The 12,940-nt window shown below is 53.5% G+C and overlaps 4 protein-coding genes across 4 annotated transcripts; 1 reads left to right on the top strand and 3 right to left on the bottom strand.

Moving 5' to 3' along the window:
• Positions 1–65: 65 nt before the first annotated feature.
• On the top strand, positions 66–1,105 carry BBA_07700 (uncharacterized protein; the record flags this gene model as incomplete). Its single annotated transcript, XM_008602797.1, has 2 exons — positions 66–392; positions 479–1,105. The coding sequence occupies 2 exons, from the start codon at positions 66–68 to the stop codon at positions 1,103–1,105; spliced, it is 954 nt and encodes a 317-aa protein (XP_008601019.1).
• Positions 1,106–3,382: 2,277 nt separating this feature from the next.
• On the bottom strand, positions 3,383–5,964 carry BBA_07701 (SET domain-containing protein; the record flags this gene model as incomplete). The annotated part of the gene is made up of 3 exons (XM_008602798.1): positions 3,383–4,297; positions 4,353–4,732; positions 4,785–5,964. The coding sequence occupies 3 exons, from the start codon at positions 5,962–5,964 to the stop codon at positions 3,383–3,385; spliced, it is 2,475 nt and encodes an 824-aa protein (XP_008601020.1).
• Positions 5,965–9,486: 3,522 nt separating this feature from the next.
• Positions 9,487–10,649, bottom strand: BBA_07702 (CRAL/TRIO domain-containing protein; the record flags this gene model as incomplete). The annotated part of the gene is made up of 2 exons (XM_008602799.1): positions 9,487–10,177; positions 10,234–10,649. 2 exons carry the CDS (start codon positions 10,647–10,649, stop codon positions 9,487–9,489), a joined length of 1,107 nt encoding a protein of 368 aa, XP_008601021.1.
• An 836-nt stretch (positions 10,650–11,485) lies between these two features.
• On the bottom strand, positions 11,486–12,598 carry BBA_07703 (metalloprotease-like protein; the record flags this gene model as incomplete). Its single annotated transcript, XM_008602800.1, has 2 exons — positions 11,486–12,028; positions 12,104–12,598. 2 exons carry the CDS (start codon positions 12,596–12,598, stop codon positions 11,486–11,488), a joined length of 1,038 nt encoding a protein of 345 aa, XP_008601022.1.
• Positions 12,599–12,940: the final 342 nt, after the last annotated feature.

Raw genomic sequence — 12,940 nt, forward strand, 5'->3', positions numbered from 1 at the left:
CCCCCCCCCCCCCCCCATCACATGCCGTTTTTATACACGCTTCATCTCTGCATGCACTGGACACCATGCCTCCTCACTCGCCTAATCATCCTATTCGTGACCTTTTCCCCTTTAGTCCATCGACTCCCACTCCCACCTCTGGCAAAACCAGCAACAGCAACAACCCCCGCCAGGACGAGGACCGGCCCGTGCCACCGGGGGCCATGGTCCAGTATCTCTGGACCTGCCACGCCTGCGGCTGCGGCACCTTTCGCTGCAACGAGGCTTCCGTAGCTCTGTGCATCCAGTGCGGGCATCAAGTCTGCGACGGGTGCACCACCTTTTTCGGTGCCCGCCTCCTCCGCTGCGTCGAGGTGGAAGATCTTCTCCCCCACCACGCCGCCAACCCCGGTGTAAGTCCCCCCTTGTTCCCCTCGGTCCATGTCTAGGGCGTAACTCTGTCTATCTAAACCCCGAAATAACGAAAACAAAAAAACAGTGCACCTGCGAGCAGTATTCCAAAAAGAGCCGTTGTCGCACTGGCCATCCCATCCGTCGGTGTCCTGCTAAATCGGGTCTACGTCGTCTGCGGTACACGCCGTACGCCCACCCGACGCTCGTGCAGCACTGCATCGTGACCTTTCGTCCCGGCCGCGACGGCAGTCCCGCACTCGGCACTTTTTTTGCGTTACGGACACGTTTCGACCGGCCGCGGACAACCACCACCACCACCCGAGCAGGCAACGAAACCAGTACGCCCACGACGACGACGACACTCGACTGCATCGCCCGCTCCGTCGCCGCGGCTCGCCCCACGGCCACCATCCCGCCCATCTACGACATGCTGCGCCAGCCACGGTCCGGTGACGCCGCGCTGGCGCCGCGGCCCGGCATCTCGGTAAGCACCGTCGCCTTGGCGCGCTTCTTTGCGACGGGCGCCGCGAGCGTCGCGCGCACGCTGGGCCTGTCCGGCCGCCCCATCGTCTGCGTCCGTGTCGATCCCATGCTGGCCTTTGTGGCGTACTACCTCTGCGCGAGCTTCTACGTCGTCTTTGCGGAGTGGAGGAACAAGAAGAAGAAGATGGTAAGCGTGCGTCAGCCGCCTCGGGCGGCGGCGCCGGAGTGAAAGCGGGGTAATCAAGTTTCTCTGCGCCTTGTCCATACTGCTTGATGATGATGCTCCCTTGATCAGAGGAGCGGATTAGCATGTAGTTGTACCCAGTTGTCAGGATACAGCACATGATTTGAGTCTGTACAATCCAAGATGCTTGGAGCGTTTCTTGCTTGTTGATTTACATGATTGTGTGCTTTTGCAGATTTATGCAATGGCTTTATGAGATTCTTGAAATTACGACACAAATTTGGCTTTTGTTTTACGCTGGTCAACATGTTTGGAGCATTTTGCTTGTTGATTTTCTATGCTTTTTGTGCTTTTTATCCAAGTTCATGAAACGAATGAGTCGGAGCTTGAGTGTGTGACTTGACTTGCAGAGATTTGGCCGGTACGGATTTTTCATATTGCTCAATAGACATTCGACACACAGTCCTTCCATCTCGTAAACCCTTGCTGTCATGTGCAGTGCATCGTGCCAGCGTGGACTGGACGATGCAGCCACTCCTTAGCCTCTCGTCCCATGTGCTACTTTATCCCATGCAGAGAGGGTGGTACCCCAGTTTTATGTCTACTGAACCTGTGCAACTCTTCCTTTATCACGTCTCCCTCGTTGGGGGGGTCTTGGTGTAACTAGCTAGCCTCTCTCTTGTAGAACTCGACCGGACTCTTAGGCAAGCCCCGGACGACGCCAACTCCACAACCAAGTCGGTGTAAATAAGAAAAGTCATGTACATAAATGTTGGCAGGCATGTCTTGCAAGAATCCAGTTGAAAGAAGAAAAGATTGGCAACGAACGGTCATTTGCCAACCCACGCCCAAAGAGGAAATGCCGTACGACAGACATCCTGACCCGGCAACACGGGCGAGCCGTTACAAGACATGGGCATGGCTATAGCCATGCATATATCCTTCTTCACAATAAAGATCTGCATAAAGGTGTCCCAGCAGCTTTGCCCATTCAAGACATTTTAATCGAAAGTAAACGAGACGCGGTAGTCCAACGTATCTTTGTTCTGTAGTTGGCATGTACATAGTTCCGCGCGCTCTTTCCGAAACCATGCATCGCAAGGCCCAGAATTCCGCACCTCTTCCGCAGCTGCATAGCAACCGATGCTCTGCTGCTGCCCGGCCCCCCAAAACTGCTTATGGCTTTCCCCCCCGCGCCTATCCCTCAAGATCCCCTCGATGGCTCGTCAAATGTGCTTGTGTGTGTATCGGTTCTATGTGCGTATTATGCATGCGCGTATATGCGTGCACATTGTCCTCTTGGTCTTGTTGAACTTTGCCCGTAATGAAGCCTTCATCATTCCCCTCTCACTCCCAACTCCTGCTCTGCATACGTACATTGACGAGTTGTGCAACCTCTGCATTGTCTCGCATCTTCGTGTCGCACCAACCAAAAGAATGGATAAATAAACAAGACCAAACTGATGACAAAAAGGCAAGTCATCGGCCGTAGCGCTATCCGCTAGCCATCCCAATCACATCAAGATCGCGACCCCGCGTATCCGGCTTCTACATTCCGGCCAGCCATGCAAAGAAACAAATAAAGACGCGACTACCGTTTTTTTTCTCCATTGTCATACACGAGGTGGCCATGGCCTGCATATTGGTCTTGCCCACCATCCTGCAACGCCTTTTCTGCATGATGCAGTAGCCTCTTCCTCCCTCTCGCCGCCACATGCACCAAGTTCCTCGACCATTTGCGACAAAGGCACACATCCGGCCGGACAAGCCTGCACACACACACACACACACACACACAGAATACACACGTATCAAAGAATATAGCAAGAAGCAACGTGTTTGAGTTGTAGGCATGAAAATAAGAAAAGACATACCCCTTTGAAACGAACCAGAAATAGAGAATGAAGACAAAAAGTTGGCTGGAGGGAGCAATGTCTCCCAAGCCCACTCACCCCTCAAATAGTTATGCATGTTGTAAAGTATCGCAAATGATAATTCTCCAAAACTCCCCAATTTCCCCTCGCCCAGATAGCAAGAAAGTGACACGAAAAATCAAGCAGCACAAGAAAAAAAAAATCGATCCCGAACTTCAGATAAAAAAAAAAAAGAGAGGTCAACATGTGGCTCAAAATACCATCGCATCCGGGTGCCCTACTTGGCTCTTCCCTCTTCCCTCTGCTCCCTTCTCTCTTGCTCTGAATTTCTTGTACATGTTGAAAATTACCTTACATAATGGTCTGGACTGCAGACTTACTCTCCTGGTCCTGTGCGACACTGGCCGAGCTGCCCGTCGCTCTACTTGTCTCGGTCCGGACATCTGCATCAGTCGTCCACCAATTTTATTGTGGGCTTGGCGACCTGCTTGGGCTTGCCGCTGAGGCGACGATGCGCCGTCTTTGGCGTCACTTTCCCCTTTGGCGTCGTTTTGCTTACAGGAGTGCCACCGAGACTCGATGCTCGGCTCTTGGGCGTGCCGCTGGGAGTGCCCTTGGTCGACGTCTTGCTAGGACTCGTCTTCTTGGGCGTCGTCTTCTTTCCGGCCCGCACATTCTCCTCGCTGGTGCCGACCATGGTCAGACTAGACGAGCGCGAAGAAACCTGCTTCGTGCCAGGCTTGTGCGCGGCAGGTCGGCGCTTGACCAGCTTGTTCGACGTCGCCTTCTTCAGCAGGTTGCCCACGCTGGCGCGTCGCTTCACCGGCGTCGATTTGGCCGAGTTCTTCTTGGTCAACGTCATGCTAGAAACGCTCTTCTTGATGGCCGTCGCAGCTCCCTTGGCTGCCTTGATGCTCGCAGACGACAAGGAGCGCTTAACGCCGCTGGCAGGCTGGATTTTGCGCTTTTTTGCCTTGTCGTTGCCCGAGACCTCATCACCGAGCATTTCCTTAAGCTTGCGCTTGCCAGCCTTGATCGTGCCCTTGACTGCCTTTTTCAGGTCAGTCTTTGGTGGCTTGACCTCGCGCGGGCGAGGACCGAGAACACCACGGCAGTTGTGCGCGCCGCAGAGACACTTTTGAACATTCTTGGCGGAAAATGGATCAAAGTTGTAGTCGTACGTAAGCTCGTCCCCGGTCATGATGGGGTTGTCGCCCGCAAAGAGAGCCATTCGCGGCTGTCCCGAGACAATCCATTTAATCATGCGGCAGTTGGGATTGCAGCTGTGGTTGACGAATCTGGCAATGCTGCCAGTGGTGGCGTCGATAATCATGTTTTGGTCAAAACTCATCAAATAGTAGCACTGAATTTCGTGTTAGCACAAATCTAAAACCCGGCTCAAACTCAGTCAAGCCTACCTCGTTGTTCTTGTACTCATTATTCATGCGACGCTCACACTCCTCTTCTGTGATGATCTCACCAGCGTACTCCATGATGATTTGGTGCGGGCGGAAGCAGCGATTGCTTCGCACTCCGTAGCCACGGTCCGATGTCTTGATAACTTCGACGCCAACACGATACTTGCCTCCCTTGGCACGTCGCGCGGTGAGTGTGGCAAACGCTCTGTTGGTACATGTCTCCTTTCCAGCATTACAGTTTATGTCGTTGCATTCATAAAGCATGATTCGGTTCTGGCAGTTGTCACCACAGCCGTCTTCAGGCTTGCAAACACACTTGGAATAGTCTTGGTAGTGTGGCGACTTGCGCCAGTAATCCTTGGAGTCGCCGATGAAGCGATCTGCATGGTGTTAGCAAAAATCATAGCAGCAGAATTGGGTCAGTGAACGTACTCTTGGTCATCTTCTTCCATTCATCGGGCTTGGGCTGTCCGGGAGGTAACGGGTTGCACGTCTGGAATGGCAGCTTAAAGTCGCGACCCTGAAGCAAGAGACGCAGACCGGTGTAAATGGGTGCCGGCATAACCTTGTTGACCGTTCGATTGTAGTCGAGTTCAGGAAGACTTGCGAGCTTCTTCCTTTCAGCGTGCGTCAGACAGCTGGTAGCAACCTCTGGCGCATCTTGACCCGCATACAGGCCCTTGGGCAGGAACTTCTTGGGTCCACGAGGCTTTATTTCGGTAACGGGCTCTTCAGCATTTTCTTTTTCGGCTTGAGCTTCGCTGACCTTGCTCTTCTTTTGAGGCGGTGCAGGCGGCGGCGCATTGGGATCGACGTACTTGCCGTTGGCCCAAACGGTATGAATGACAGGCCTGTCATCAATGTGAGAGAATTCGGCGGTGTCGCGGAGTCGCAGAAGCTCGCGAGAGACTCGGCTCATTGAGCCAGACACAGCCTTACTTCCACGCTTGCCGATCTTGGACAAATGAGAACCAAAGGATGACATGGCCGCGCCCACACTACCACCAGTGCGAGAGTTGAGACGGCGCGAGCGAGGGGACTCTTGAGCAAGATGACGGGTAGTACGCGGCGCGGCGAGGCCGGAGGGTGTCCAGCCAAGATCGAGCGCGTAAATTGCATCCTTGCCGCCGCGAGTCTTGGCGCGGGTTGACATGGAGCTGCGAGTCGACACGCCATCGTTGATGAGTGTGTCACCGGAGATTGTGCGACGCCGACGCTCGGCGACATCATCGCCATTAGCGCGACGCTTGCCATGGCCGTCGGTTCCGCTCAGCTTGGAGAGGTTGTAAACGGGCGCGGCGGCACATGCGCGTCGTGCTCGTCTTGGTGAGGTCTCGACAGGCTCGGCGACTACAAGCTCGGCGGCAGGCTCGGGCTTGGGCGTGGTTTCGGGGATCGGGACAGGCTCAGATGGCAGTTCAGTGTCGAATTGCGAGGTAGCAAGCAGCGGGTCAACGAAGCAGGCAACATCATGCTTGGAGGCGTCGGAATGCAGGCTGTCGCTGTCGGCAATGGTGGTGGGCGGCGTGGAGCTGGACGACGCGACGTGGGACATTGTGTCGGCGACGCTACTCGTGACGCTCGACTGCGGTTCGAGAAGGAGTGGCAACATGTCGAGCGACAATTTATGGAAAGGGTGAGGGTGGTGTCGGGATTATAGGCGTATGTATAATCAGTATGCGCGGGCGCGCGGTGGGCACGAGCGCGACAAGGAGCGTAATGAACGGGAGAGTCACGACAAGGAGCCGCGTCGCATAGAAACACGTCGATTCTCGCTAAAATAAGGGAGAATGGAAATGTAGAATTTGCCGTCTGGCAGAGGCAGGGTAGAATGAAAACGGGACGAAAAAGAGAGACGCAAAGTGTGCTGCCACGACGGTGTGACGGTTGCAGGAAGGGAAGAGGGAGAGTTGGCGTTTGGTGTGAGCGGCCGACGGGGCAGACCGAGGAGCGTGCGGGATGGAATTGCTGATTGGCGTCGCACCACTGTCAACTAAAAAGGCAGCGGCCACAAGCCCAAGACAAGGGCAAATAAAAAAGGCGGCCAAATACGACGGTAGTCGACTTTGGCAAGATGCACTGAAATATAGCTACAGATCTTTGGTTAGCGGACATGAGATCAAGGGTTGGTTGCTGCCACGCGCCAGCTGGTCTCTTGACAACCCCGGATCCTATCTTGAGTGACAATGCAGCACATACCCCGAGAAGCTACGTAAAGTTCGTCATTGATGATGAGAAAACTGACTCGATGGCTTCGGGGAACGCGATTAATGGCTCTTCGTTTTCTGCTGGGGCTCAGTCGTCTCCGCGCGTCGACGCGTGGAGTGGAGATGCTGGGAGATGGCGATACCAGACTCGACGATGAGCAAATCAAATCTCGAGGAAGGGGGAAAAAAAGGAAATCGGACGACGGATGACTGCGTATTTCGCTTCGATACCTTACTTCTTTGATGGCCTCTTTGATGGGGCCAGCTTGTCGCGATGCCACTCTCCTTGCAAACGACACGAGGTTGAGTGGTTCAAGAAAGGCGGCAAGTGTAGGAAGCAGGGAAGCCAGCACACAAGACGCCCAAAAAAAGGGATCGGGCCGGCTATTTACCAACTCGGCCCTTGGGTTATTCTCTTGTGTTCCCTACCCCCATACCTTCTTTTCTCTGGCTATTTTTATTTCTGGTTTTTAGATTCAACACGAAACAGGCCGACATTTGACCTGATCTGGCCTCCCATAGACCATGCCACGGCTCAGGCCGCGCCTCGCAGGGCGTCACGGGCTGCCTTTTCGTCTCATGGTCCTTTTTTCTGCCCGTCTGCCATGTTTGCCTCCAAAACCACATGTCATGACTTTTGACTTGTACCAACTATGCATATACTCCTCGTCACCTTACCTAATTCGGCACATCAACTACAGTCAGATATCAACACTGCCATGCTCGCCGCCATGAGATAGGTTCTTCTAGACGCTATCATACGGAGACTTGTGACACTCAGTGCACTTGATTTTTTTTTATTCTTCGTTTATACTTTGTCTCTGGTGTAGCGCCGCGGAAGACACTTGCGGTCCATCCCCACATGTCCTCATCAAGCCGACCATCTGACTTGAAACTCGATCGCTGTGCACCACTTGCGCCAATTACGATGCCAATCTAGTTTCCGTCGTGATGCGAAAACATTGCCAAGTTTTACTGGATCTTGGAATCGCCGTCAAGCCCCCCTTTGCGCTGTGGCATTGCTAGTTCAGCGGCTGACACGGATCTATTGACGACGACCACAACCAGTCTCAACACTCGGGCAAAAATCGGCTTCATTGGGGAAATAAAATGCCACAAATTGGTGTGATGCTAGTTTTGCAGAATTTGGTGCCAGTTCTGCGTGGCCATGTTGTTATCCGCACGACAGCCTTGCTGCGCGTCCATCTTACTGTGATGACTCGCGCCCGGATGGCAGCTAAACGTACTCCGCCCCGGAACGGCATGAAATAACTTCCTACCAGGAAAACGGGTTCCCCTAGATGGTATCACGTATAGAGTCATACGAGTCCCTGGATCGTCGCGGCTGCACGTTACCGCCCGGAATTCTCGACAGAGCTCGGGCGGACAGCATCATGTCGGACAGCCCAGCGGCACAAGGCGCTTACAACTAACTAGCCCTCGGAGCACGGGCAGGCCCGGCTGGGACCAAAACACTCGTCGGCACATTTTCGTAATATGTGTATGATGACATGCGCGTCCAGCCTACGGCCGCGCTCAAACTCGGCCAAACTCGGCCATGCCGCGTTTCGATGCTCTTTCGTAGATGCAAAGACACGCCACCCCGATAGGTAAATGCAGACACTCACATGAGGTGGGCCACAGAGAAGCTACGCACCATCGCAACTAAGCACTTATATTCTCGTCAAAGATATCAGGGTGTCTCATTTGGTCGAGACATAAAATACAAGTTTCGAAGCCATGTGTGCTATGCTGGTGTGGCTCGTCGGCAGGCTGTACCGCAATCTTCTTCCCTGTCCGGCCTGCAAATTCGAAAACGCGGCAGTCTGGTTCAGTCGCGAGACGCGCTCCGTATACCGGAATATACCACCCCAACTCTGTCACTCCCATCAAATTCGACTCGGTACCCTTCCGAGAATCCATGATCCGCAGTGTGGCCGAGACGGCGCCTCGCCCGCCATCCAGCCACGCGGACAGCAGATACGCGAAATTATCCGCGTCGCGCACATCGTTCTACGCGGCGATTTCTGGGGTAGCAAAAGCATCGAGTTTTCGTCAAGACACTTCACATTATTCAATCTTCCGATCCCGAAATAGCCCGCCTCCCAGCTCGTACCTCCGCAAGTAAATCGACAAGACTTCAATCAGCAAAGGACCCTCAACGACGGCTTGCTTCACTCTCTTCGAGCCGTTTTTCCATCTCTGCAGATCCAGACGCATCACATCGACACCAATTATAGGTGTCTCGAGTCAATGTCCAAAACGTCCGTGTCTGTGTCAGGTAGGGATACCACCCTCGGCGCGATGCCACTGAGATAGTAGACGATTCCCCGCAGTTAGCCATTACCTCTATTCTGGAAGTTTATGCCACTCCAATACTCGACATTGCGACGCCACGGACCAACCGCCATATTATTCAACGAGATATCCCACACAATGCTTCGTTTTGTTTCTTGAAGCAGCCATGAGGCCAAGTATGGACATCACCGCCTAGTGCTTCGATACTCGGGACTACGTGAAGGATCCGTGCAAATCTTGCTTGATGGCCCGTCGAGATGAAGCGAAAATAACTCGTAACGGCGCTACCTGGCGGTCCGCAGCGCTACACATGGTCACCTGTGAGACGTGTTACCCCGGAAATCAAGAAGAAATCCCCCTTGTTCATTATTAGCAATGCGTAGCAACCTGACTACAGCTATTTGAGATGAACTTCTTGTCGACTGACACAAGTCTACCTCAAATTTGCCTACGCACAACTACTGCCATAAGCAAGATTTCTTTAGGCACAAACAGGGGTATTATTGCCGCTGAGACACACAAAACTGTGCCACATCTAAAAGGAATCTAATCTAGGTATCATGCGTATTTGATTTATTCTTGCAACATGCTCCGGAATATCTCACCAACAAATGGTTTTCGAACCAAACTTAAGCAGCGGTCTTATCAGCAACAGTCTCGGTGGTGGTCTCGGGAGCGGCGGCCGGGGTCGGGGCAGCCTCTTCAGCCTGGGCAGAAGCAGGCTCCGTCTTGTCCGCTTCAGCGAGAGCAGCCTCAGCGGGAGCAGGCTTAGCGGGAGCAGGCTCAGCGACGGGCGTATCCTCAGCAGTTGCCGCGGGGGCTGCGGTGGTAGGAGTAGGCTCCTCCACCGTGACAGGCTCAGTCTTGTCTGCCGCAGGAGCAGCGTCCACAAACGCCAACTGCTGGCCACATTCCTTGACGCTGGGGCCCTTGCCGCCGTACTCGCTCGGAAGCGTGGCGACAATGGTGGGCAGCTCTGAGGCGAGGGTGGTGCCGGAGGTCATGGGATGGAACTTGCGCAGGGTGGCGGGGGCGAGGAAGAGCTTCATGGCGCCAAACATCCAGCCCATGATGAAGGGCACGTTGACAAAGTACTTGTGAGCGAGAAGCTCGGGGTAGGCCATGGAGAAGGTCTGGATAGTCTCCTTGCTGGCGGCCTTGACGGCGGGGTCCATGCGGAAGAAGCTAACGTTGAGGTAGTCGTGCACCTGGATCATCTGGTAGGGATCCTGACCGCCCTCCGGGATGAGCTCCTTGACTTCGTTGAGCTTGAGCTTCTGGACGCTGAGCTCCATGAGGGCAGCGCGCCACCTAATGAACCTGATGGGTGTTAGCAATGCATGTGATGGGTCAGTGTATAATGTGCAGAGACATACTCGTCAACGTTTCCAAAGGTGGCCTTGTTGTCCTTTACGGCCCCGTAAATGTTCCAAGTAATGACCGTCTCCTTGCCCGCGTCGTCCCTGTGAATCGTGACATAGCCCAGGTCGGCGAATTTGGTCTTGTCGAACTGCTGATCAACAAGGCTGACGGGCTGCATCTTCTTGCGCCACTCAAGGGCCGAGACGAGCTGCTTCTCGGCAGCCTCGGCATTGTTGCTGTTGGCGCGCAGAAACTTTTGGAGGACGACTTGGCTGGGGATGTTCTCGGAGGAGCCGTCGAGCTGGACACCCCACATCTCCTTGTAGTCGACCTTGGTGGTGATTTCGGCGACGCGAGCCGTGAGCTTGGCGAGAGGCGTCTTGGGCGCCTCGGCCGCAGTGGTAACGGCGGGGGTAGCTTCGGCAGACATTTTGGGGGACTCTTGATGGAAAAATTGCTGGACCAGGACAGAGAGAGGCCTCAATATAGAGTGTGAAGATGCTCCGAGCGAGTCCGAGTTGGAGGAGAGAAGTCAGCTAACAGGGGAGCTGGTAAGGAGCTTGGGTGGAGCCGTTCTGAGAAGATATAGGTATTTAGGTAGTCTGTGAACGGCGATGGCTTGGTTCAGAAGCGTGGCAGCGAGAAAATGGCGGCGCCTTGATTGTTATTTTACATTGAACAGTAGGAGACGATGGAAATCCAGGGAAAGATTTTCATCACAAACAACAGACGGATCGCAAACGTTTCAGGCCCTGCAGGCAAATGAACAACCACTGGCAGCAGCAGGCAGTGTCACGCACGTTTTCTGGATAAGGTACCCTTGTGCCTGAACAGCCTGAGGTACTTGGTGGGTACACGCGCAAGACCGCGGATAGTGGGTACCGGTAGCCGCCTGGAGAGTTGCCGGTGCAGCAGCCACCGAGGGCGAAATGGCCCGAGCTTCCAGGGCTCCAGTGGGGCTCTCAGGGGCCTGCAGGCTCGCACCACGCTAGAGAGGGTACTTTCAGGTACAAAATTCAGCGTTGGCGCAACGGCTCAACAGCCCATCTGCCGGCTGGCGGCCCGCCCCAGTAAAAAAGGCCAGAGCTATTTACAGGGCGATATTAATTGCCGGCCTGTTGCACAGGCTTTGTCGGCCGAAAATTAGGGCCGCTGTATATACAGCATGTAATGGCGAGTATCTCCCGCATGGCGTTAGACGCGGGCATGCGGCGTTAAATAGCAGTTGCATACCTACGCAGGAGGGGGGGCTTCTAGACATGCCCTCTAAGCTATAGACGTTGTTGGGCCCGAATGGGCAGCCTTCTTTTCTCTCTCTTCCTCTTCTTTGAGAATCTGGTCCAAAACGTGCCCAAAATCAACCAACCATTTGTTGCACTTATTCGCTGCCACACGCTCATCGTTACTATGTTGACTCGATTGGAGCGCCATTATGGTGAATGCAAGGACTTGACAGACGGCATTACTCCAAGTAGCATCTTGGTCCACCAGTACCTCGCGGGCCGGTCGTGCAAGATGGTAGCGAAGCACCGTCGGGTCAGTCCAGTCAATGTTGAGAAAGACAATGGCGTCGCCGTTGGTCAAATAGCCGTATTCCAGCCCAGCCTCCAGCATATAGTGATACGTCTGTGTAACGGCCGCTGCCGAGAGAAGCTCAGCGTAGTGTTTAACCCTTTCAGGCTCAGCGGTCGGTAATGTCATCTTATTAACGGCTTCTTCAAGAATATTCATCTGCTGGAGTCCCTGGTCAAAATGCGCCGTATGGAGTTTATGAATTGCCTTGTACTCAATGATAAATGCAATATCCTTCTGGTGAGCCGAGTTTCAAAACGCGCAAATCGTTCGTAGATTTTCGTCTCTACTCGCGGTTGTTTGGAATTCGACCTCTTCAGGAACAGCGAGGCTGTACCTCTGAGGATCAAAGTCGTTGATTTTGGACATGATGATGCGTACAGGGACTTCAATAGTATTCTGCTGGACGCTCACAAGAGAAGCCTCATCGCGTACACGACAGGCATCTATGCGATTGCCCATAACCTCAAGGAAGTGGAGGCTCTCGAATAGTCGCTCATCGTGGGGGAAAATCCGGTCGATTTGCTGAAACACATCGGTCTGTGCCGGGATAAAGTCGTCCCAAGGCACAAGAAGGGTCGGGCAGTGCTTTCGAGTAGGATTGTTTAAAGGAGCTTTGGTGGTGAGGTAGCCATCGGTGACGAGATGAACCTTGGATAAGACAAGCTCCTGGCAGCCCCTTAGGTATTCCTGAAGCGTTGTGTCGCGGAGCAAGCTCTGTGTCTGCTCCTTTTCGCGTCGTGCCTGCGCAATTTCCTGCTCTAGTCCCTTAATCCGTTGGAGAAGTTTTTCTGAATCTGTAGCCATGTTTGTACAACAATGATGGAACAGGTTGGTTGTCTTTATCACGAGTTTCACGTGACCTTTCTCGTGCCGCGACTCGCTCCCTGAACCTGACAGTAGGTCAACTTATAGCGTTACTTGATACTGTAGATCAAGTATAGAAAAATAAATTAGTTATTAAAACAATATTACCATAATCTCCAATTAATTCTGTATTGATTAGTAATAGCTTTAGACATGTCAGCACGTAGATCGGTAAGTAGTAAGCATTTACAGCTCGGTATATAGGTTAAAATTAGCACTCTTAATGACATGTACGGCCATAGCCGAGCGAAAAATCTGGATCCCGTCCGATCTCCGATAGAT

Source organism: Beauveria bassiana (genome assembly GCF_000280675.1).
Source record: "Beauveria bassiana ARSEF 2860 unplaced genomic scaffold BBA_S00027, whole genome shotgun sequence".
In the NCBI taxonomy this organism is placed as follows: domain Eukaryota; kingdom Fungi; phylum Ascomycota; class Sordariomycetes; order Hypocreales; family Cordycipitaceae; genus Beauveria; species Beauveria bassiana.